At 48.0% G+C, this 24,512-nt stretch overlaps 1 protein-coding gene across 2 annotated transcripts in view; it reads left to right on the plus strand.

Annotated features, from left to right (window-relative positions):
* The window catches only part of LOC308324572 (multidrug resistance-associated protein 1-like), a 93,594-nt gene that overhangs the window by 46,199 nt on the left and 22,883 nt on the right, over nt 1-24,512 (plus strand). For both annotated transcript variants that reach the window (XR_013964933.1, XM_080776669.1), the window contains exons 12-19: nt 2,788-2,991; nt 3,997-4,143; nt 8,816-8,903; nt 9,379-9,448; nt 9,744-9,870; nt 10,712-10,888; nt 12,155-12,322; nt 22,806-22,983. Coding sequence is in view for 1 of the 2 variants with exons in the window: in XM_080776669.1 (XP_080632795.1) it covers nt 2,788-2,991; nt 3,997-4,143; nt 8,816-8,903; nt 9,379-9,448; nt 9,744-9,870; nt 10,712-10,888; nt 12,155-12,322; nt 22,806-22,983 (1,159 nt within the window). In the remaining variant the exon portion in view is untranslated. The remainder of the gene's footprint in view (nt 1-2,787; nt 2,992-3,996; nt 4,144-8,815; nt 8,904-9,378; nt 9,449-9,743; nt 9,871-10,711; nt 10,889-12,154; nt 12,323-22,805; nt 22,984-24,512) is intronic.

A 24,512-nucleotide genomic window follows, 5' to 3' on the forward strand; every position in this document is an offset into this window, starting at 1 on the left:
ATCTTCTTTACCCATAGCTCTTGTAGGCCATCCATGTGTGTGATGTAATATATGCACATCATGATCACATCTGTGTCAGTAGCCACAACTACAGCCCGTTCGTGGTGCAGATGTTCTACTGAGTATGCAATGTGGGCAAACATCCTGGTATCTGCCTCCTCATGCTTCTCACAGGACAGTTCTGGAAGCTCAACCTGACAATCTGCTGATAACAGAACAGTGCGACTAGGATCATGGAAAAGTCCACCCAGAATAAGTGTGCATCCAGCAGGAAGTGATTTGTGCTGAGCAGCCCATGCTTCTCCCATATAGTTCAACAGGTTTGCTTTATTCAGTGGATTTTGAACAAAGCCTTTCCATTCAGGTAAGGCAAGACTATCATGTGGCTTGTACTCCTTCATCTTGCTGGAGACATCATATCGATCACCAACAAAGTGGATGCAGTCACAGTTGTCTGGGATACCACTAAGGAGCTGCTTCAGGTATTTTTCTTGCAGTTCATGGAAGGTGCTGCAACCAAGATGTTGTTGACGCTGGATGAATGCCATGGCATCAACCACCATTACAACAGGCTTGTCGAATGGTGGCAATCTGTCCACTTCACACCATGAACTGCCAAGGGATGTCTTGATTGCAGCCAAGTAGTCAGCCTTATTCCCTTTTCGCATGGCATAACCTTGGTCAAGGGATGGATCTGGCTCCGTGATCCTAGTCGCACTGTTCCGTTATCAGCAGATTGCCAGGTTGAGCTTCCAGAACTTCCAGAACTGTGAGAAGCATGAGGAGGCAGATACTAGGATGTTTCCCCACATTGCATACTCAGTAGAACATCTGCACCACGAACGGGCTGTAGTTGTGGCTACTGACACAGATGTGATCATGATGTGCATATTACATCACACACATGGATGGCCTACAGGAGCTATGGGTAAAGAAGATGGATATCTACCTACCTGCTCATGCAATTGTGGATGCCCTGGCAGTGAAGTATGATGTTGAAGCTTCCGATCTTTCATCCATACTCCTCAGCACCTACATACTGACTGGATGTGACACAGTGAGCTATCTTTACAGAAGAGGAAAAAGACGTGCCGTAGATCACCTGAAAGACCTTCTGCCTCTGTGCCAAAATGGTGACTCTGGGGAAAGTCTGGATGTTACACAAGATGTCGGGACAGCGGCTAGATGATACATGGCTTCACTGTATGAGAGGAGTGACTTCAGCGGTAACTTGGATACACTGCGAGCCCATCTTTTTGGCAACATCAAAGGAGACATGCGTTGCCTTCCACCTACTGAAGATGCCTTCAAATTACACCTTCTCAGAGCCCTGCATCAGTTGGTTGTATGTAAGAGGGCACACATGTCTCAGCCAACCTACCCTGTGGCAACCAACTTTGGCAGAGAGCTTGTCAATGGTAAGCTGGTGGCAACAATGATGCTGAAGGATGCAAAACCTGCACAATACAAGCGCACCAAATATTGCCACTGCAAGAAAAGCAAGTGTGCCAGATGATGCTCCTGTGCAAGAGCCGGTGTCAAGTATGTCATTGCCTGTCTCTGCACTGGGGACCCCAAAAGATGTTCACGAGTTGAACTCACACTCGAAGACAGTGACAGTGAGTGAGTTGATTAGTTAGTCGTTTTCATTTTCCTGATAATTTTCATTTTCGTGATATTAGACATTATTTTATTCAGACAATGTTTAATTTCCTTTTTTGAGCTGTGCTTCTGGAAGGAGTATAGCTCCAAGCGTCATGGGACGTTTAGCATGTATGTACGCCAATCAAGATCAAGGATTGCAATTTCATCACTATGATCACAACAGAGACAATATATATTAGTATTCATAAATAGCACAGCTCACTTCACACTAGGTGTGATATTTCAACTAACATAAAGAATCAGCTGTGCACATCTGTTTATTTTATAATAATAAAAAAAATACTTGTGTTGTTTTGAATTTGTTGTGTTACACTTTTATTTTGTGGGGGTACAGTTGTTTTCAAGAAAAAAAAGGCTCTGGGAATTTTGAGCATTAGGGTAATAAAGTCACCACAGTTCCTTTAATTTAGGGTTGATTTTAATTAAAAAAAATGTGGAATGACTATAAAGATTGATGAAAAGAATGAGACATTGGCTGATGTCATAACCCATGGCAAAGTTGATTACTATTGAAGTAAAGATGAAAGTATTGGGAAAAATGCAAAAAACGGATGAATTTTTGGTACCAAAAATGGCTATAAATCATTTGGAAAGGCTTTGTGAGTGTATTTCTGGACTTGGTGTTGTTCACATGTGTTCTGTGTATCTGGGAATCATTTATTGACAGCCTACACAACCTACTGAGCACTTTAAGAAAATAAACCTAGTTTTTTACAATAGGCGAAAATGGGCAAAAAAATAAAGGCTTCATTATACTAAAATGGCCATAACTTTTTTTCGCGATGTTTCCGGCAGAGCAGCCCTCTTATTCTATGGACCTTAATGACCAAATTAATAGAAAAAACACCAAAAAAAAGTATAGCATGACATCACAGGTTCAACCCATTTTCAAGAGCTTTTGGGCCTGTGGATCCCCGACTATTAGTCCTACAACTACAACCTATCTCAAACCCTCACCCTAAACCTAACCTCCCACGGGGCAGCACACCTAAACCAAACCTTAACCCATGTCTAACCAATGACTAGTCTAAACTAAGTATAGGCACCCCATTTGATGTATTACCATGTGTTCTTGCTCACTGTAAATATGTCTGTCTGTCTGTGTCTTGTCTGTGAGAACAGGTGGCTCAGATGAAGAGCAAGGACAACCGCATCAAGCTGATGAACGAGGTCCTGAACGGCATCAAGGTGCTGAAGCTGTACGCCTGGGAGCTGGCCTTCAACGACAAGCTGTCCGCCATCCGGGAGAACGAGCTGCGCGTGCTGAAGAAGGCCGCCTACCTGGGAGCCATATCCACCTTCACCTGGGTCTGCGCTCCCTTCCTGGTGAGTCCGCTAATTATCCATATCCACCTTCACCTGGGTCTGCGCCCCCTTCCTGGTGAGTCCGCTAATTGTCCATATCCACCTTCACCTGGGTCTGCGCCCCCTTCCTGGTGAGTCCGCTAATTATCCATATCCACCTTCACCTGGGTCTGCGCTCCCTTCCTGGTGAGTCCGCTAATTAGCCATATCCACCTTCACCTGGGTCTGCGCCCCCTTCCTGGTGAGTCCGCTAATTATCCATATCCACCTTCACCTGGGTCTGCGCTCCCTTCCTGGTGAGTCCGCTAATTATCCATATCCACCTTCACCTGGGTCTGCGCCCCCTTCCTGGTGAGTCCGCTAATTATCCATATCCACCTTCACCTGGGTCTGCGCTCCCTTCCTGGTGAGTCCGCTAATTATCCATATCCACCTTCACCTGGGTCTGCGCCCCCTTCCTGGTGAGTCCGCTAATTATCCATATCCACCTTCACCTGGGTCTGCGCTCCCTTCCTGGTGAGTCCGCTAATTATCCATATCCACCTTCACCTGGGTCTGTGCTCCCTTCCTGGTGAGTCCGCTATAAAACAAGTGATTCCCAAACGCATTGAATTCTGTTTTTCTTTTATTCATGATTTTTTTTTTTGCTTTGAAAGAATATTTAAAAAACAAAATGGCTCCTCCTGTCCAAATGTCGAAGTGTCCTTGGGCAAGACACTGAACCCCACACTGCCTCCAGTGAGTCGGTCGGTGCTACAGTAGCTTTTGCCACCGTCGGTGTGTGAATGTGGGAAGTGAGGACGCTGGCGTCGACCGTTCGCCACTTCACCTACCAATGTACGAAGCGCTTTGAGCAGGGGTTCACATTGAGAACCCCTGCTTTATGGCACTATGATTAACACACAACCTCTCTTTCCCACCTCCCTCTCTCCCTCCCACCCACCCTCTCTCCCCTTCTCTCTTTCTCTGTGACCGGCCGGGGGGGGCCTATATACGATGCTGTCTCTCTCTATATATATACTCTAGGTGGCGCTGTCCACGTTCGCCGTGTACGTCCTGAGCGACGACAACAACATCCTGGACGCCCAGAAGGCCTTCGTGTCGCTGGCGCTCTTCAACATCCTGCGCTTCCCCCTCAACATGCTGCCCATGGTCATCAGCAGCATGGTCCAGGTGCGTGGGTGCGGCCGGCCTCTATATACCACTTCTTCATAACATCACTTCAGCTTTTATAGCTTTGGCCCCACTTGGTTCTCAGTGTCTTCTGCTGGTCCTGGGTGGGTGGGCAGGGGGTCCCCGCATGGACACTTAACTATACTGCTACGGGTCTGTGACAAGATGTCACAGACCCCCCCCCCCCCCCCCCAAATCTCCACTGTGAACTTTCACAGTGTTCATTGAAAGGGATATTTCACTTTTTTGAGCGGTCGTTTTAATGTCTACTCAGGACTTTGTGAGGACCCCAAGATGCTTGATTAAATATTTACCAGACACGGCCCCTTCCTACACAAGCCCATTTTAACTCCAAACTCCATTTTAATTTTATTGTCCTTCCAATGGTGGGCGGTGTTTTCTTCAATTAATTTGTATTTTTTTGAAGGGGCGCTAGCCTCTCCTATATTATGCAGCTTTTCTGTCCTGGAATCTTGTCACATTTGCCATTGACAATGAAAGGAGAGTCATATGTGTCTAAAACTAATCGGCTTTTTGTGGCAACACAAACATTAGATGCCACTGACAATGAAAGGAAATTCTACGTCTCATGTAGATGAGAGAATTGGCTATTTTGCCCTAACAAGCAATAAAATGCCATTGACGATGAAAGCGGAAGCAAATCGACATGTCACGTCATGATAATGTGCGATGATGATAAGAGCGCCCCTCACTTCACACAGGTGTGATTTTTATGTATATATCTTTTTGTAAAACGAAAGAGGGGAAAAAAAGTATTGTACAAACACAGCCCTGCTGACAATAAAATCAGTCTCAGTCAATGGAATCAACAACGGTTGTTGTCGATGAATCTGAATCTGTCTGGGGTGTTCACAGAAACCTGTGTAGAAAGGACAAAATGACCCAAAAACCCGAACCCTGATGTAGCACGTGGAAGAGTGTACCACTGTATAGGCTACACTTGTACACTCTCAGAGTTACGGACCCGCTTAACCCATTCTGAACGGGAACCCATTTTGGTGTCAGCATCATGTCGTGCTTTAGCTATTGAAAAACAGCAGATCTACAAGCTCATAGCGCGCCACCGAGTGGCGCGCTACGAGCTTGTAGGTCTACTATTTTTGAAAAATCGAAGAGCGACTGACATTTTTTTAGAATCTGATCTCAGGTCAGAATGGGTCAATCAGACCATAGTGTGTGTCCAGTGGAAACCTCGTATGAATCTGATCTCAGGTCAGAATGGGTTAAGGGTCCATTTCGACCCCTCCTCTGGTATAGTCCCCAGGGCCCAGCGTTGTTGAGAACCAGTGTCTTTTAGCCATCCATCAGTCAGTCAATCACATCGCCCTCCGCCTCCGCAGCATCGCCTATACGTTTCGCTTTGTTCTTTATAGCCGCAACAACGTCGCTATACCGGCCACTCTTCTCGTTTCTCACACGTGTTTCTTTGCTTTCTTGTCTGTGTTTGTTCGCTTGCATGACACGTTCTAATTCCCCCACTGTGAGCTTTTAATTGAATGCATCCGTTATGTGCACGGATAATCGGGGCAAATTGTGGCATTGTGATGGGCATTGTGTAAGTGACTATTAACTGCCGTGCGATTATTATTTAGTCGCTTGTTTTGGCTTCTCTCCGCTTCGTAACGCTTGGTGTGAACTGACTGTTATCAGCGAGCAGCGGCCCTGGCTGTTCCAGAGGCAGTGGCTAATCTGTGATCTTGAGTAACATGACTAACTTTGATGTAACAATCGTCTCTAACCTGTACGATAATAGAGCCATATCTAGAGAAGGTATATCTTGTATGCTGTTGGTTGATTAATTTTTAACTCTCGGCCATTTATTAGTTGTATTTGCTTAAGAAAAGAGAGAACACGTTTTCGATTGTTCTACTAATGTCTTGGTGTTTAATTTAATATTAATTTGATTGCACTGTTATGGTTAAAAAGACCCGGGGAAAACTGCCGTTTTGCCATCATCAGCATTTAGCCCATATTATGATGTTCCGAACAGATGTTTTCCGAGGACGCATGGGGGGCCACAAAAAAAACTGTAAATGCAAGTAAAACATTCCTTTTGCCATTCTTTTCTAACGTAACGAATGCAGTGTTGAGAAGAAAATGACCCAAACACCACGCATTCTAATAACCACGTCGAGACTAAAAGTTTGATGCACGTTGTGATGTTCGCTGCTAATTTGGCTCATCATTCACCATGGGGACGTTGCCTGTTTTGCCCAACTCACTCGCGTCGTCGTATTGCTTCGAGTCTTAAGTTGACTTCATCGGAGACACACTGCTGAACGACGTACTGGAGCACTGCGCATGATGAGACACACACACACACACACACACACACACACACACACACACACACACACACACACACACACACACACACACACACACACAGCGGCTGGGATTGACAGACTGGTTTATTTTTAAGTGGTGAAAGAAGGAGGCCGGCCACATCACCGTCAGGCTGCTGATGACGTTTGGGCAGGACGTTGTTCCTGGATTTAGACGACTTTAACCCATTTTGGGGGGCGGGAACCCCCCTTTTTGGTGTTTTAAGCATTATGTTACACGTTGGCTATTGAAAAATAGCAGATCTACAAGCTCATAGCGAGCTTGTAGGTCTGCTATTTTTGAAAAGTCGTGAAAATGTGGTTCAAATCTTTGAATATATATTCTTTCAGAGCGAACGTTTTAACTCAAATCTTTGCTCCTGGGGAAGTCCCTGGAACTACATATTTTTACATGGGGGGGGTGGGGTCCTACGGCCAAATACAGATAATTCTGGGGGTCCTTGACGTGAAAAAGGTTGACCACCACTGACATAGAAACATAGTTTTTTTCTCAGGTGAAAATGGGTTTAAGGGCCTGGCACACTTTGGTACAGGTTTGGGCTGCATGTAGTTAGTTGCCTTCATTCCTATACAGTATTTGTTCCCCAGGGTCTATGCTCCCCGCTTACCTTAGTTAGGTAACCCGCGGGGAACATGGAACCCGCCGGAACATAGAACCATGGGCCATGATGTAGCTCCAGAAGGTGGGCGAGAAATCAAAAAAAATAGTTGCTCCATATTGGTTAGAAATGGGTCATTCAAAATGTGCTACATTGTACAGTTAAGTGTAAACTTCCTATCGATCTATAGCTATTCTTATTAACTCATCCATAGCTAAATGGCAGTAGCAATAGTTCAGCACAGGCTGACATAGGTTTGTTCTATTTGTTTTCTGAAAGAGAGTTGTAAGAAAAACCTTTGCCTGGCTATTTGTTAAGAAGAAAACCCAGACAAAATAGCAAAAATCTAATCAAAATACAGATACGTCAAGTGTTTTACTTAAATACAGTAATCGATGATGTCCACCAATGCATTTTATCGTTGCTGTAGTAGGAGATGTGTGTGAACGTCTTGTTAACATCCTGGCAGCTGTTTTTTTACGCTGCGCTGGCCACTTGAAACTGTTACGGAATCTTATCTAACGACATGTTTACAGTCAAGCTAGTTATCTCGCGGCTGCCAAGGGTTACACACAGAGGTGGGAAGGCCCAGGACAGTGGTGTGATTGTGTGCTATATAGGAGCATTTCAATAGTGACGTTTTAGCCCAGGCTTCATTTACTTAGCAGAGACTTTAGCATTTTGTGACCAGATTTGACTGAGAGCCTGCCATCGCGCAAATTCCAGCTTTTCACAAGAGGAAAACCCCCCCTTTTTTTTTTATGAGTTAATAGCACAGGCAGACTCTTCACGTACTAGAGCATGTCTGAAATAAATGTCAGAGCTGAAATCGACACAATAAATGCTTAAACATGTAGCTATAGGTGTAACGTTAGAGACCACAGAAGTGAACCTTTCAAGCCTGTTTTCTCAACTCGCTGTTTTGTGCAAGACATCACTCTATAAGCCATATCTCCAAAACTGGTGGGTCAAACTGAACAACCAATATGTCAATTTGACATGAAAAAAATCTAAAAAATCCAGTGTCAAATTTGGTCATATTTTACAAGGCGTTGGAGAAGTGCCGAGTCAGAACTGTAAATGCATTTCATGAATCGCCTAAAAAAAACACACAAATTGATCCGGAACAAACATCTGTTACTATTATTATGTCATTGTAAAAAAACCAAAAAAACAATGTGTCACCGTGGTTGCTCCACTTTAATGAAGCACCTTATTCAAATATTAGATTCAAAATAGGAAGAATATATGCAGCTTAATGCGTATAGTTATGGACATTATAGTGGGATTTCTGTTCATGTCTATGATAACGTATAAATGGAAGGGTCTGGGGGAAAAAAAAACCCCCAAACAATATATGTTTTATAGCTGGCTGATTCTGCAAAATGTGACCTCCCTGATGGAACATTTTTTATTCCCATATCTAACAAAAGCAACAACAAAAAACCCACCAACCACAGATTCCATTTCATGAATCCCCTCTCTTTCTTTCCTCTGTCAATGTTTTGCGTTCTTTCTTTCAATCCCCCTCCCACACCTGCCAACGAATCAACTTGCATACCCCCCCCCCCCACACACACACACACACCATACACCCCCATGCACCAACCCCCCATATGTACGTCCCCCCCTCTGCTTTCTGTCCATATCTGTGTGTCGTTCTTTGTGTCTTGTCTGTCTGTCTGTCTGTACGGTTTGTCTCTTCAGGCCAGCGTCTCCATGAACCGTCTACGAGTGTTTCTGTCCCACGAGGAGCTTCAGGAGGACAGCGTGGAGAGGAAGATGATAGCAGGATGTAAGCCCCCCCCCCCCCACCCTCCTCAAAACAAAAATACCAACTTTAGTGGGGGAACACCCCTTCCCATGATGCACTGCTACATCCCCAAACAGTGTACCTTGTGCTCTTTACATTTCTGACTAATAAAGTATTCAATCAATCCTGTCTCCTCCTCAACTCCCCCTCGTCTCCTCCCTCCTCCTCCTCCTCTCTCCCCCCTCGCCTCCTCCCTCCTCCTCCCCTCTTGTATCCTCCTCCTCCTCCCCTCGTGTCTCCTCCTCCTCTCTTACTCTATCCCTCTTGTCTCCTCCTCCCTCCTCCTCCCCTCGTGTCTCCTCCTCCTCTCTTACTCTCTATCCCTCTTGTCTCCTCCTCCTCCCTCCTCCTCCCCTCGTGTCTCCTCCTCCTCCCCTTACTCTCTCCCCTCTTGTCTCCTCCTCCTCCCCTCCTCCCCCCTCGTCTCCTCTCTCCCCTCCTGCGTTTCCGCTCCCAGCCGCTGACAGCATCTCCATTGTGGACGGGGCTTTCAGCTGGTCCAGAGATGAACCAGAGACTTTGAAGAGGTGTGTGTACCACGTCTGATGTGCGTCTGTTGTTTTCACTGTGTGTTTTAAGGCTCTAATGTCCTCTGTAGGAGAGAGAGAGAGAGTGCTGTGTCCGTGCGCTTGAGCAGGCAGCGTCTTAGTGTAATGTCTCCATTGTGCATTCAAAAGGTGTAACTTCTATTCACTTAGGAGGTATTGTTCAATATTTGCTAAAAAAAATATATGAGCTAAAATTGCATTCATAAAATCACTGCCATAAAATGTTGCTGTCCTCGTGTGTGTGTGTGTGTGTGTGTGTGTGTGCGTGCGCTAGGTTGAACGTGTCCATCCCAGAAGGGTCTCTGGTAGCGGTGGTTGGACATGTAGGGTGTGGAAAGTCCTCGCTGCTCTCTGCTCTGCTGGGAGAGATGGAGAAACTAGACGGGACTGTGTCTGTCAAGGTCTCTCTCTCTCTCTCTCTTGCTCTCTCACAAACATTTTAAACACACACACACACACACACACACACACACACACACAGAGTCTGGCTCATCCTTTCATGCTGTACTTGTGTAAATCTAGAATTGAAACGTTTGCGTAGCGGCCTCTACACCTCTACCATGCAGACGGTAACGGTATAGCAGCTTTTCACCACTTTCAACGTTTCTATTTTGTGGATAAGAAACTAAAAATAATTGTACCCCAGTTAGACCCGGAAAGCCTACACTTTGTTTGCTTTTCCAGAAGACGTCGTGGGCTAGGATTTAGAGACGGCACTTTAAAAATTGGCCATGTCAAGTTTAAATGGGTTAATAATGGTTCCCCAGTTCGATCCTGGGCTCCCCCCAGAGTTAGTGTCGGAAGTGTGCTATTGCTCCCGATGTGCAGGTTGGTGCCTTGCATGGTTTGTGTAGGTCTGCTATTTTTGAAAAGCCCAGTGAAAATGTGGCGCAAACCTTTGAATATACTGTATATTCTTTCAGAGCGAACATTTTTTTCAAATCTTTGCTTCTGGGGGAGGTCCCTGGAACTGCATATTTTCAGATGGGGGGGTCGGCGGGCAAATTACATATATTTCCAGGGGTCCTCGACATGAAAATGTTTGAGAACGACTGACACAGAAGAAAACGGCCATGATTTTAGAAGACATTTTTGAAAAATCAAAGACACTTTTAGAATCTGATCTCGGGTCAGAATGGGTTAATAATGAAACTGTCAGGATGTAATAATAGACATTTTTAGAATCTGATCTCAGGTCAGAGTGGGTTATAACGTGGCGGTGTGTGTGTGTGCTCTCTCCAGGGCTCCGTGGCCTACGTGCCTCAGCAGCCGTGGATCCAGAACGACACCCTGAAGGACAACATCATGTTCGGCCAGGAGAGGAAGGAGAGCTGGTACCAGCGCGTGGTGGAGGCCTGCGCCCTGCTGCCCGACCTGGAGATCCTGCCCGCGGGAGACAACACCGAGATCGGCGAGAAGGTATACAGCAAACGCACGGCAAAGGATCAGTTTAGCCCGAGTCGGAACCCGAAGCGTTTTGGTTTCAAAAGAAAGAAAAAAAAGAAGAAAAAAAAAGGCTTGGCGAACGGCCCAGGAAATCTGGTATAGGAGTGGGGAGTGAACGTTGTATTTTCCTAGCCAATCACAATAAAACCCGGGGGGGGGGGGGTTTCCAAATCACTGACTGCTCCTTTAAAGGCAAGCCTGTATTTATTTTGTTGAAATAGTAATGGCATGCACATTTTTTTCTCTGTGCACACTGCTCTGTCGACGAGATGAGGGCTCTATTTTAGAGCTCTGACTGGCACCACGAATGGGTGATTTACCAGTCCAGTAGTGTGTCTTAAAGGGGAGTTTTTTTTTCCGCACAAGCTGTTTTCTTATCCATTCGTCACTGAAAAAAACCAAAAAGAAAATCTAGATGATATGACATGTTAGTCCGTGCATTGTTGTTGCAACTCTTCCTGTTCTGACGTTAGACCCCGCCTACGCTTTTCTTAAAGGACCAGCGCCCTATATGTTTATTTATATATATATATATATATATATATATATATATATATAATTATATATATATATATATATATATTATTATATATTATTATATTATTTTTGGTCAATATACATATTATCAACATGATTTTGTAAAAAAACGGTTGGGAAGAAATTCCCCTTTAACACTGGGTGATGTGAGGAGCCTAGAGACCTTTCTGCCATCTTTGTGTTTTTGTCATGGCATTATATGGCCTATAATGACATGACAAAATCTATAATTTTATAAAAAGTCTGTCTGTCTCTAGGCCTGTCAAAATTATTGCATAATCATCTAATCGCAATGATTTAAGATAATCACAATAGTTTTGTCTTAATCGCCTTAATAGTTTCCATGTTGAACATTTCTCATTAAAACGAGCTGAAATAGCAGATCTTAAGTGACGCTTGTGGATCAGCGTTTTTTCCGCTATTTAAAAACATAATAAGTAAGTATAACAATAATGAATGTCAGTAATTTCTTTGTATATTTCAGTTATTTGTCATAAGTGTATATCTACCCTGTGCATTTTTTGATTTCCAGGCAAACAGAAATGTATTCTGTATTCGTGCCAAAGTTGTTAATCACAATTATTTGTGTGACAATTTAATCGTTGACAGCCCTATCTGTTCCACCTTCCCTCTGTCTCTCCCTCTCCCTCCCTCCCTCCCTCCCTCCCTCCCTCCCTCCCTCCCTCCGCCCCTCCCTCCCAGGGCGTGAACCTATCGGGCGGTCAGAAGCAGAGGGTGAGCTTGGCCCGGGCCGTCTACTGCGACTGCTCCGTCTACCTGCTGGACGACCCGCTGTCTGCGGTCGACGCCCACGTGGGGAAACACATCTTCGACAAGGTGGTCGGCCCGCAGGGCCTGCTCAAGGACAGGGTAAGGACTATGGCCCTCATTTATCAACCGTGCGTACGCCAAAATATGGGTGCACGCCGAAATTACCGACATTTTTGACATTTACCATTTCCGCCAACGCTTGAAATTGAACGTGACAACGTTGAAAATCCACGGTTGCTCCTCAGCTGGCGTACGCATTTTTTTTCTGTCTTACACAAGCGGAGCAGCCTTGTCTGAACTGCTGACACTGTCACAGGCATCTAAACATATGTTTTCACTCCTAAAATGTTAATATAAAACGGTATGTGTATGTAAAAAACAAAAGAGAGATTTCCAACTTTACAAGTAATTAAAATCGCGCAATTAAAAACAATATAACATGTTTACAATGTATTAGTTTGTGCTTATCAAACACTTGTTATGCGAGCGCACTTGTGAGATGATTTTGGAGCGCATGCGGACGCGCGGTGATGCGGCATATGCGATTATGATATTATTTTTTTAAAGGCATGAATGGACTGCACGCCTTTATTTCCAAGTGACAATGACAAGCATACAATACAGCTTGCCTATTTGTAGTAAGTACTAGCAGGCTATAGGCGTAAGGGGCTTAATCATTCACCATTTATAAGTGCTTAGACAGTTTTGACAGTTCAGATAAAAGCGAGATCATTTTCGGGGCTCGGGAGGACGGGACCGCGGCGTGCGTCGCCAACACATACCAGCGCAAGCGGCAAGCCTTCATCCATATGTTTATGATTCGTTCATCAATGATCAAATCACTACATAAACGTTTATTGTGAGCTGCCTTGACGACATGATGCCTATCTCTCATGCAGGCATGTCACCCACAGGACTTTAATATCACAGCAGTGCGCAGTATCACGCCTTCGCCGTGCACTGCGCACGAATGGGTAAAATTAATATAGGCCAGCCTACAAAAACTAATTCCATTCATGGCGATGCGATGTCGATGTGTCATGTATATGCGTGCATGCGTGGACATGACAGCAAAGCAAGCGAGGTGAGAGGAAAACAGACAGGGTAGGCCTACAACTTTATTTAATTCATGCAGGTGTTCGTTCTTTATTTAACAAGACACCAGTGGGCTTGCAAGTTGCGTGTGCTTCTGCGTGTGTGTGTGTGTGTGTGTGTGTGTGTGTGTGTGAGAGAGGTGCGTGAGGCGGGCAAGGCACGGGAGAAACCTTTTTTCCATAGTAAAAACTTGTTTCCATGGTTCCCACAGGTCGTAATTCATGTGTTCAGTCGCAAAAACGAGGGCGAGGCTTGATTTCATAGGGCGTGCCAGATAGATTTCAGCCGTCACATTTATTAACGTCAGAACGAAATTAAGGCAGGATCAGCTGTTTGCGATCACTTTATAAATGCCGTGGCGACGTGGGTGTACTACGAAACCTGCACTCGAATCTGTGGCAGATTTTACACTCGATTGATAAATGAGGGCCTATAGCCCCAAACATTTAGAGACTCTCGTAGAGGTTTTCGAGAGCTACGAGAGCCTGAGGAAGGTCGCAAGACCGAAACGTTGCTCAATAAAATGCTCTGAACCAGCAAGTGGCAGTGTGCGGATGTCCCTCCTTTCACATGATCATACTCTCTGTCATCATCGCACCTGCTCCAAATTGCCTGCCAGGTGTGCGGAAGTCTTCTCTCTACGAGCTACGAGAGTCTAAAAGATTTACCCCCCAAATATGGTCGCTCGAGCAACGTTTGTGCCTCAAAATCACTCTTACCTTGTACAAATGCAAAATCTAAAAGCTGCTTTTTCGTTTGCCCCCACTTGTCCGGTGGGTGTGCGTCAAACAATTACACACCGTATAGGACCGTAGTTTTGAATAAAAAAGTTATTTTAATCCACTCAACATTGGCCACGCCCCTAGCGGCCAGGGTTATTTTAAACTCCTTCACTCAGTGAATCGCCCTACGGGGAGTGCCATCTCTGGCATGAACACACAGAATTAAACCATATACTTCACGAACAATTTCATTGGTCGGGACTTCTACCCGCCCATGGCATGATCACCCCTCCCACCGGGGTGATAACGTTCCTCTCATGCCACACGGGTCATTCCGATTGTCTTCTGCTTGCTGAACGCACGTTAAGCCACGCTACCTGTTTGTTATTACCTGTTGAAACCGTATCTCACCAAAGACGGGCCATCGGCTTGTACCAAGAGATTCACAGTGTTCTGCAAACCCTCCGGTAGCCCTCTTCACGACGACACGTCTCTTGCAAAAGACCACGTAAGTGTTTACCGGCCGCTGAGAAGCGTAGCAAAGGTCTTGTGCAGTGTTTGAGTTTGTTAGCCCGCTAGCCAGCTTCCTCCTCCGGTCGTTAGCTTAGCTAGCGGCCCTTCTCGGCTAGCTTTAGCTCGCTGGTGCAGCGCCGAGAGACGCCACTTAGCCTCGCTAGTACACTACGTTAGCCTCCTCCCGCGCCGTAAGACCGGGCTGTCTGCTAGCTTGCACTCGCCTACACAACGAGCCTTAGACGCGGCCCTGCCCTGTTAGCTTGACGCCGAAAGACGCTAGCTAACTCGCCGCTACGCTCCACGCCGCTGGATACACATCGCCGACGCGGCCCGACCTTGTTTACTTGCCGCCGAAAGACGTTCGTTTACTCGCCGCCGAAGCTACTCTCCGCCTCCGGCCTTTTACACGCTCCCGCGGTAAGAACCGGAGTGCATCTTCCAGGCCATCGCCGGAAGACGAGGCCTCACCACTGGGCTTATTAGTGTAAACAATAGCCCACTTGACCCACGTGACGACCCGCGGATAGTGACCACTTCTAGTAGTCACTGAAGTAACCCTGGTTGTAGTACTTTCCACGCTAGGTTACGAAAGTAACCCGGGTTCTAGTAATTTGTTTTTTTTTGGAAATTTTCAAAAAAATTGGCTTTCTCTGCTATCTTGAGTATCTTGAGAAACTCCACTCTAGTTAACATGGATACTGACAAGAACCCGGCATCCACTAGCACCAAGGCTAGCAGCCTAGCAGCTACTCCACAGAGGGTCTGTCTCCACAGGTCATGCTCCAACCTTCTGGCTGTAGATGACCTCCACACAAGCTGTGCCTTCTGCCTGGGCCCCGAACATCTTCGCCAGGCCATCCTTGCTCCGGGCTTCTGTCCATGCTGTCTTCCCCTTTCCTTCCGACGGAAGCAGCGGCGTCTTCAGCGCGTTGAGGCCCGCATCGCCCAGCGCGATGCCAACTTGGACGACCCGGATTTTGATCTGAGAACACAATTCTCCACTCTGGACCAGCGCCCCAATACAGGGGCTCGTCCTAAGCCTACATCCACCGTCACCAGACCGGCAGCAGCCTGCACCTGGAACCAGGGGGATGGGCACGACTACGCTCCGGCTAAGAAGGTACCTAAGCCCGCTGAAAAACGGGCTCCGGCCTCCTTCGTTAACCCTTTTGGTGCGGCGCCGCAGCCTGCCGTGAGACAGGCTGGGCCCCCACCGACAGCAGGTCAGCGACCCCCCCCGATGCTCCGCCACCCTGCTGCACCTTACACTGCAGCCAGGCCCAGCTACTATCCTGACTATGAGGCTTCCCTGCAACGACGGCACGACGATTGGGCCGATGACATGGACGACGCGGATCCCCTGGACTTCCCCTTCCAGGGCTCCCCTTCGGATTACAGGGTTCTCGATGAAGCCGTGTACGAGCAGACCGTCTACGAGTACGATGATGACTCCCCGGAGCCGGACTACGAGGGCGACTACCGTGCAGACAACCTGTCTGCCCGCCTTGCGTCCTCCCCCCTCCGTGTGACCTTCACGGACGGAGACCAGGCTGCCCCAGGAGGCATCCAGGGTCGAGCCAGAGCAGTCAATGCTCCTCCCCTGCCGAGGGATGAGTCCTCCCTCCTCACCATCTACAAGGTGGCAAGCATCAGGTGCGACCGCGCCTGGCCGGCAGAGTTTCTGCCCACAGTGGATGAGGACGATGAGTGGCAGGGTCTGGTGGAAGACGCTCCAGAACCTACTCCTCGTACCGTGCTCCCCCTGGCTAAGGGTTTTAAATCCTTCCTTACAGCCCAGTGGGAAGAACCGCTGAAACCCGTTCCGATGCCTCTGAGCCGTGAAGGCCTGTCTCTCGAGACAGAGCACATGGCCTCCGTGGCTTTGTCCGGGATGCCGGTCATGGACAGGACCCTGGCCGCGTTCCTGCTCAACCCGAACGCGCCCCGCATCACCCCGCTGACCAAGGCCCCTACTCTACCCCTCAAGATCGACAGGGACGCCTCCCTGCTCAACGAGAAGGCGTTTACCAACCTTGCCTGTGCCGGCAAGCACCTTAACGCAGGATCGCTACTGCAGGGGTCCATGACGGCACTGCTTCTGCAGGTGGGAGATACTCCCAACGCAGAGCAGATGGCGGAGATCCGCCGCCTGCACAATGAGTCTGTACTCCTCAACCGTACTGTCACACAGCAGGTGGGGAGGGCCATGACGTCCTCCATCTTACAGGAGCGCGGGAGGTGGCTAAACGCTTCACCTGACCTGCAGGACGAAGTAAGGGGCAAGCTCCAGAAGCTGGCCATCCTACCGGGAGGCCTCTTCGAGGGCTACATGGAGGTCTTGACTCTCCTGGCGGACAGTCAGAAGAAGGTTGACGCTTTCAGGGACATCCAGCAGCCGCCTAAACGTCAGCCTCCGCCACGCCAACCTCCACGCCAGAGGGACGCGACCAGACGTCTCTCCAGCCCCCCTCACGCTCCGGGCTCCCGCCAAGATGTAGTGGTCTCGGACCTCACACTCGGGCCGCCCCTGAAGCGGATGAGGCTCTCCATGGAGACCGCAGATATTGTTCACATAAATGCACCTTGTTTTTCAAATGCACTTTATCCTGTTTCTGTAATAAAGGCTTTGCCCAAAAAACACAAACAACAACAATATCGGGGGGGCATGAGCTCGCTGTGGAGGGAAACCCCTGGGTTTCCCGACACAATGAGATGGGACCTATTTCCGGTGCCGAGTGCACCCGTTTCGACGGGCACACTCGTCACAAGCCGGACGGGTCATGCCCAATTTTTCTCTCGTCCAGGGAGCTCCACTGCCACAGTGGAGGCTCCCATGGCCACAGAGAACCCTCTGGCTCGATGCCGACCGCAGTGGGAACTGTGCGGAGCATCCCCCTGGGTCCTACGCACCATAGCGAAGGGCTACAGGCTCCAGTTTGCTATGAGACCACCCGCTTTCGCAGAAGTCCTCTTCTCCGAAGCTCGTGGGCAAGCGGCAGAAGTGCTCCAGACAGAGATTCAGTCCCTGCTGGAGAAGAAGGCCGTCAGAGTGGTACCATTGACTCAGAGTCGCAGCGGTTTTTACTCCCGCTACTTCCTGGTCAAGAAAAAAGGGGGGGGGCTACGTCCGATACTGGACCTACGGGCTCTCAATCGGTACCTCAAGACCTTCAACTTCAAAATGCTGACGGCCAAGTCCCTCGTACGTTCCATACGTCCAAACGACTGGTTCACGTCGATGGACCTAAAAGACGCCTATTTTCATATTCCCATTTACCCACCTCACAGGAAATTCCTGAGGTTCGGTTTCAAGGGGAGAGTGTACGAGTACACTGTCCTCCCCTTTGGGATGTCACTGAGCCCCAGGGTCTTTGTGAAATTTTCCCCGCTGCGGCGTCTGGGTCTCCGCGTAGCGAGCTACATCGACGATTGGCTATTAAGCGCGGACTCTGCACGAGAGGCGATGCGGAACACCACCCAAGTGGTGCTCCACATGACCTCCCTGGGGTTCACCATCAATCACGAGAAGAGTGTTCTGGTCCCCACAAGGTCGATAGACTTCATAGGCATAGCACTGGATTCAGTCTCCTACACGGCTCGACTGAGCCAAGCGAGGATGGACGCTTTCCTACAGTGCGTGACGCTGTTCAGGACGGGACAGAGGGTCCCCTTCCGAACCTGCCTAAGGATGGCCGGGCTCATGGCGTCGGCCATCTCCCTAGTACGGCTGGGCAGGCTATACATGAGACCTTTCCAGAGATGGATAAGGTCCCTAGGTGTGCCCACCAGGTGCCTGTCACGGCGAGTGACGGTATCTGCAGGCTGTGTACTCGCCCTGAAGTGGTGGTCGAACAGAGGTGTCCTGGTGGAGGGTGTTCCCCTGGGACAGACCCTTACCAGGAAGATCGTCACCACGGACGCCAGCATGTCGGGGTGGGGGGCCACCCACGACGGCAGGACGGCCAGAGGAGTGTGGCACGGAGCCATGAGGCGTGCACACATCAACTATCTGGAGCTCCTTGCGGTCTTCCTTGCCCTGCGGCACTTCAAACCGCTTATCCAGGGGTGTCACGTTCTGGTTCGAACCGACAACACCACGACAATGTGCTATATCAACAAGCAGGGAGGGCTCAAATCCCTGCGCCTGCACACGTTGGCACACAGGCTACTGACATGGTGCCACGAGCATCTGCCTGCCATGTCCCAGGACTCCTGAACACAGGAGCCGACCTGTTGTCCAGAGGCCCACTCCGCTACCACGAGTGGTCGCTGCACAAGGAAGTAGCAGCTCAGATATGGGCCAGATACGGCACGCCGGTGGCGGACCTGTTCGCGTCGGAAGAGAACACGAAGTGTCAGTACTTCTTCTCCCTGACAGGGTCCCCGTCTCTGGGCATGGATGCGTTGGCGCACCCTTGGCCGAGGGGCCTGCTTTATGCATTCCCTCCTCTGCCCCTGATCCCCCCCGCCCTGGCCAGGGTGAGGACTCAGGGCCTATGCATGCTACTGGTGGCCCCGGCTTGGGGGTCTTGGAGGTCGGACATAGTCCCACTCCTGTACGACCAGCCCTGGCAGCTCCCGCTGCGGAGGGACCTGCTCACCCAAGCGGGGCAGGAGATCTTCCATCCACGTCCACAGGACCTGGACCTCTGGGTCTGGCCCGTGAGGGGCTGAACCTGGATGCCGAAGGCCTGCCCCCGAACGTCATCACGACGATTCTAGGGTCGAGAGCCCCGTCTACTAGACAACGATACAACACGGCCTGGACCGTGTTCGAACGTTGGTGTGCGGCCAGGCCTGTACGGGTTATCCCGTTTCAGGCTTCAGTGAGGCACATTCTGACCTTCTTGCAGGAATTCCTGGACAGAGGTCTAGGCCAATCTTCTGTGAAGGTCAACCTGGCGGCCATTTCGGCGTACCACGTGGGGGTAGACGGCAAGACAGTAGGTTAGAACCTACTAGTCCGTCGTTTCATGGCGGGCGTTAGGCGAGCCTGTCCAGTTTCCAGATCTCTGGTCCCGTCATGGGACCTGACTCTGGTACTGGACGCCCTTTCACAGGGCCCCTTCGAGCCACTGGGGACAGTGGACTTGAAGTTCCTCACACTAAAGACTGCTCTGCTGGTCGCTTTGACGACTGCGAAGCGAGCCAGCGACATACATGCGCTTTCGGTTAACCCGAGCTGCATGAGATTCAGCGGGAACGACTCTAGAGTCTCTATTAGGCCGAGCCTCGCGTTCTTGCCTAAGAATTTCCCCTCTGGCTGCGCCCCGGTCGATCTGATGGCATTTCACCCGCCACCTTTCTCCTCTGTGGAGGAGAGGAGGTTGAATTGCCTATGCCCCGTCAGAGCGCTGAGACACTATGTGGACAGAACTGCTCCTTTCAGGAATGGGGATAAATTGTTCGTGTCATGGGGTTCCCAAAGTAAGGGAAAACCGATAACGAAGGTAAGACTTTCACAGTGGATTGTGGAAGCCATTCGTTTGGCATATGCCGAGAGAGGAGTGGAGCCCCCAGGGGGCTTGAGGGCTCACTCTACTAGGGGTATGTCTGCATCCTGGGCGCTCGCTAAGGGTGTCCCCATTCAGGATGTTTGTACGGCGGCGAGCTGGTCGTCCCCTTCGACTTTTGCCACGTACTATAACTTGGATGTGGTGCCGTCTGCAATGGCTCATGCCGTTTTAGACGTCGCTTCCAGGTAAGAGGTGGGTTGGGTTGGCCGTCACAGGTGAAAAGCCTGTGACGTTGGTTGGGACTTGTTCAACTGGTAGGTAGCTATACGGGAGTTTATATTTCCCCATAGGGCGATTCACTGAGTGAAGGAGTTTAAAATAACTATAGGTTACTTTAGTAACCCCAGTTATTTAAACGACTGAGCGAGGTGAATCGCCCGAAAGACTACCCTTCTGACTTAACTAAGCAGAAGCCAATCTGGTTAACATGGAATGACCCGTATGGCGTGGGAGGGGTGATCATGCCATGGGCGGGTAGAAGTCCCGACCAATGAAATTGTTCGTGAAGTATATGGTTTAATTCTGTGTGTTCATGCCAGAGATGGCACTCCCCGTAGGGCGATTCACCTCGCTCAGTCGTTTAAATAACTGGGGTTACTAAAGTAACCTATAGTTCTCTTGCGCATTTACAATGGAGACACACACCAAAAAAATGGGACATTCCAGATCTAGTAGTATAAACATTAAGTATAAAGTTATTAAATATGTAAGCCATGTGTCATATCTGCTCTGTTAAATTTTTGTTTACGGAACCTAAAAAGCCAAACAAAATGTTCAAAAGACGGAAACACAATTAAATTGCGAACCGCAATTATTTGACCGACACCATATCTTCAAGTAAAATGTCATAGTTGTGACGAAGCCTAGTTGTAAGTGTTGTAAACATAGAACCAGGCTTCCGAAATACACTCTGACGACTCACAGGACAGGCTAACGGAAGCACTGCATCATGGGACGTGAAGTCCAGGTTTGTTTGTCGAGGTGACGTGTAACTAGCCTGTGTTCTGCTCGCGGCAACATGTGTGATTGCTGATTAGTGTCTTGTTCCGATCACTGATAAAGATGGTGTCTATGTTTGGGAGCATACGAGTGTGTGTGTGTGTGTGTGTGTGTGTGTGTGTGTGTGTGTGTGTGTGCGTGTGTGTTCTAGTCAGTCTGTTTGCTGATAGAACACCTGTTTCTTTCACTGATATTTTTTCCCCCCTGGCTGAAAACGCCAAAGCGTTCACCTAAAAATACTCCCATACGGTCCATATGCTGGAAACGATAATATTTTAAAAATGTCCGCTTCCGTTGTAAGTGATTCACACTGTTCTCAGGGGAAATATAATAACTACGTTAGGGAAGTGGTGGATGGAGAATGTACATGTATGTTCAGTACTGTAGGTTGATGGATCAGCTGCTCTCCAAATGGAACCATTTGTTTCTGATGCATTTTACAATTTTTAGGCATTTTTATAGCAGATGCTCTTAATCCTTACAATGACTTAAGAGTAAGCAAGAACAACATGTGATAATTCATCAAATACCATAAAAAAATGTCACCATGAATCATACGTACCGGTAAAGCATGAACCTAACATCCGTCTAACAGTGCAATATCTATATAATGAATTGAAACAACACTATGCCTGTATAAAAATGCTAACTAAGATACATAAGTTTGAGCCTTTAAATGTGCCTGTGAGGTCGTTGAGCCTAGGGCAAGTGCCATGTGTATTGTTGCACTGTGTTCTGCTACGCTACATACTAATTCCTACACGGGTTGTGTTTATAACCACGCCCCCGGGCAAGTTACGTTTACTGAGGTTAAGGTTAGTGTGAAGTTGCCCGAACGGCCAAGGCTCCAAGAACAGTCAGGAATGGTAGTTAAGGGCTTTTATTTTCCCCAAACTCCTCCACCAAAAGTCCATACAATTGTTCAGTGCAATAATTCTCAATAGCAAACTATATTACAGGCAACAAAATTAAGAAAGGACAAAAAGATAAATAAATACTTGGGCAACACTCCTTAACAAAACCCAAACAGGATGAGAGCTCTCTTCAGGCTGCACCTTGATCACACAAGGCCCTGTAGCTCTCCCTCAGGGATGTTATTTGTGTCAATGCCCACATCCAACTAACTAGCCTGTCCCTGCAGCCTCCTTTAAATAGGAGTGGGTCCTACCACTGGGCACAGACTCAATTAGCACATTTCTTCTCAAATACTACACTAATAAATAAATACTTCCAACCACCTTGAATAAACAGTAACCTAAACATTCTAAATAATGTGTTACAATTAAACAAGTATAAAACAAAATGAACACTCAATGACAATTACTCAAAGAATAAGGAGAAACACCCCTCTCCTGCATAGCACTTGGCCCTTTCCTCATCAAGGGAGATGCCACCAGCAGTGCAGGAGAGACAACTAACCAATCAGTGATTACCATTCAAATAAAGTTTAAAACAACAGTCCTTGCATGTTATAGGAAACAGTTTCATGTGTCTTTGTATATAGGGCACGGGTTGCCCCGTGACAGTTAGGTTTAGGTATAGTTTTCTTGAGGTTAAGGTTAGGGTTAGGTTTAGGTATAGTTTTACTGAGGTTAAGGTTAGGGCTAGGTTTAGGCTGTCAATCCCAGCGACTGGCCCAATCACAGCGCGTCGAATGCACAACCCGTGTTAGGCTTTGGTATGTCGCTGTTGCTACGTATTGATGCGTTGACCGTCCTCCTCCTCCACACACAGACGCGCGTGCTGGTGACCCACGGCCTGAGCTACCTGCCCCAGGTGGACCTGATCCTGGTGATGGTGGAGGGCGAGATCACGGAGATGGGCTCCTACCTGGAGCTGATGGCCCGGGAGGGGGCCTTCGCCGAGTTCCTACACACCTACGCCAACGCAGAGCAGGGCGACGACGACTCCAGTGAGACCACACACACACACACACACACTCACTACACCTGGTTAAACGCACTACACCTGGTCAAACGCACTGCACCTGGTTAAACTCACTACATCTGGTTAAACTCACTACACATGGTTAAACGCACTACATCTGGTTAAACTCACTACACCTGGTTAAACTCACTACACCTGGTTAAACTCACTACACCTGGTTAAACTCACTACACCTGGCCAAACTCACTACACCTGGTTAAACTCACTACACCTGGTTAAACTCACTACACATGGTTAAACGCACTACATCTGGTTAAACTCACTACACCTGGTTAAACTCACTACACCTGGTTAAACTCACTACACCTGGTTAAACTCACTCCACCTGGTTAAACTCACTACACCTGGTTAAACTCACTACACCTGGTTAAACTCACTACACCTGGTTAAACTCACTACACCTGGTTAAACTCACTACACCTGGTTAAACTCACTACACCTGGTTAAACTCACTACACCTGGTTAAACTCACTACACCTGGTTAAACTCACTACACCTGGCCAAACTCACTACACCTGGTTAAACTCACTACACCTGGTCAAACTCACTACACCTGGTTAAACTCACTCCACCTGGTTAAACTCACTACACCTGGCCAAACTCACTACACCTGGTTAAACTCACTACACCTGGTTAAACTCACTACACCTGGTTAAACTCACTACACCTGGTTAAACTCACTACACCTGGTTAAACTCACTACACCTGGTCAAACTCACTACACCTGGCCAAACTCACTACACCTGGTTAAACTCACTACACCTGGTTAAACTCACTACACCTGGTTAAACTCACTACACCTGGTCAAACTCACTACACCTGGCCAAACTCACTCCACCTGGTTAAACTCACTACACCTGGTTAAACTCACTACATCTGGTTAAACTCACTACACCTGGTTAAACTCACTACACCTGGTTAAACTCACTACACCTGGTTAAACTCACTACACCTGGTCAAACTCACTACACCTGGTCAAACTCACTACACCTGGTCAAACTCACTACACCTGGTCAAACTCACTACACCTGGTTAAACTCACTACACCTGGTTAAACTCACTACACCTGGTTAAACTCACTCCACCTGGTTAAACTCACTCCACCTGGTTAAACTCACTACACCTGGTTAAACTCACTCCACCTGGTTAAACTCACTCCACCTGGTTAAACTCACTACACCTGGCCAAACTCACTCCACCTGGTTAAACTCACTGCACCTGGTTAAACTCACTACACCTGGTTAAACTCACTACACCTGGTTAAACTCACTACACCTGGCCAAACTCACTCCACCTGGTCAAACTCACTACACCTGGCCAAACTCACTACACCTGGTTAAACTCACTACACCTGGCCAAACTCACTCCACCTGGTTAAACTCACTGCACCTGGTTAAACTCACTACACCTGGTTAAACTCACTACACCTGGTTAAACTCACTACACCTGGTTAAACTCACTACACCTGGTCAAACTCACTACACCTGGCCAAAC

This window comes from Protomyctophum bolini (assembly GCF_963924005.1).
Source record: "Protomyctophum bolini genome assembly, chromosome: 11".
Lineage (NCBI taxonomy): Eukaryota > Metazoa > Chordata > Actinopteri > Myctophiformes > Myctophidae > Protomyctophum > Protomyctophum bolini.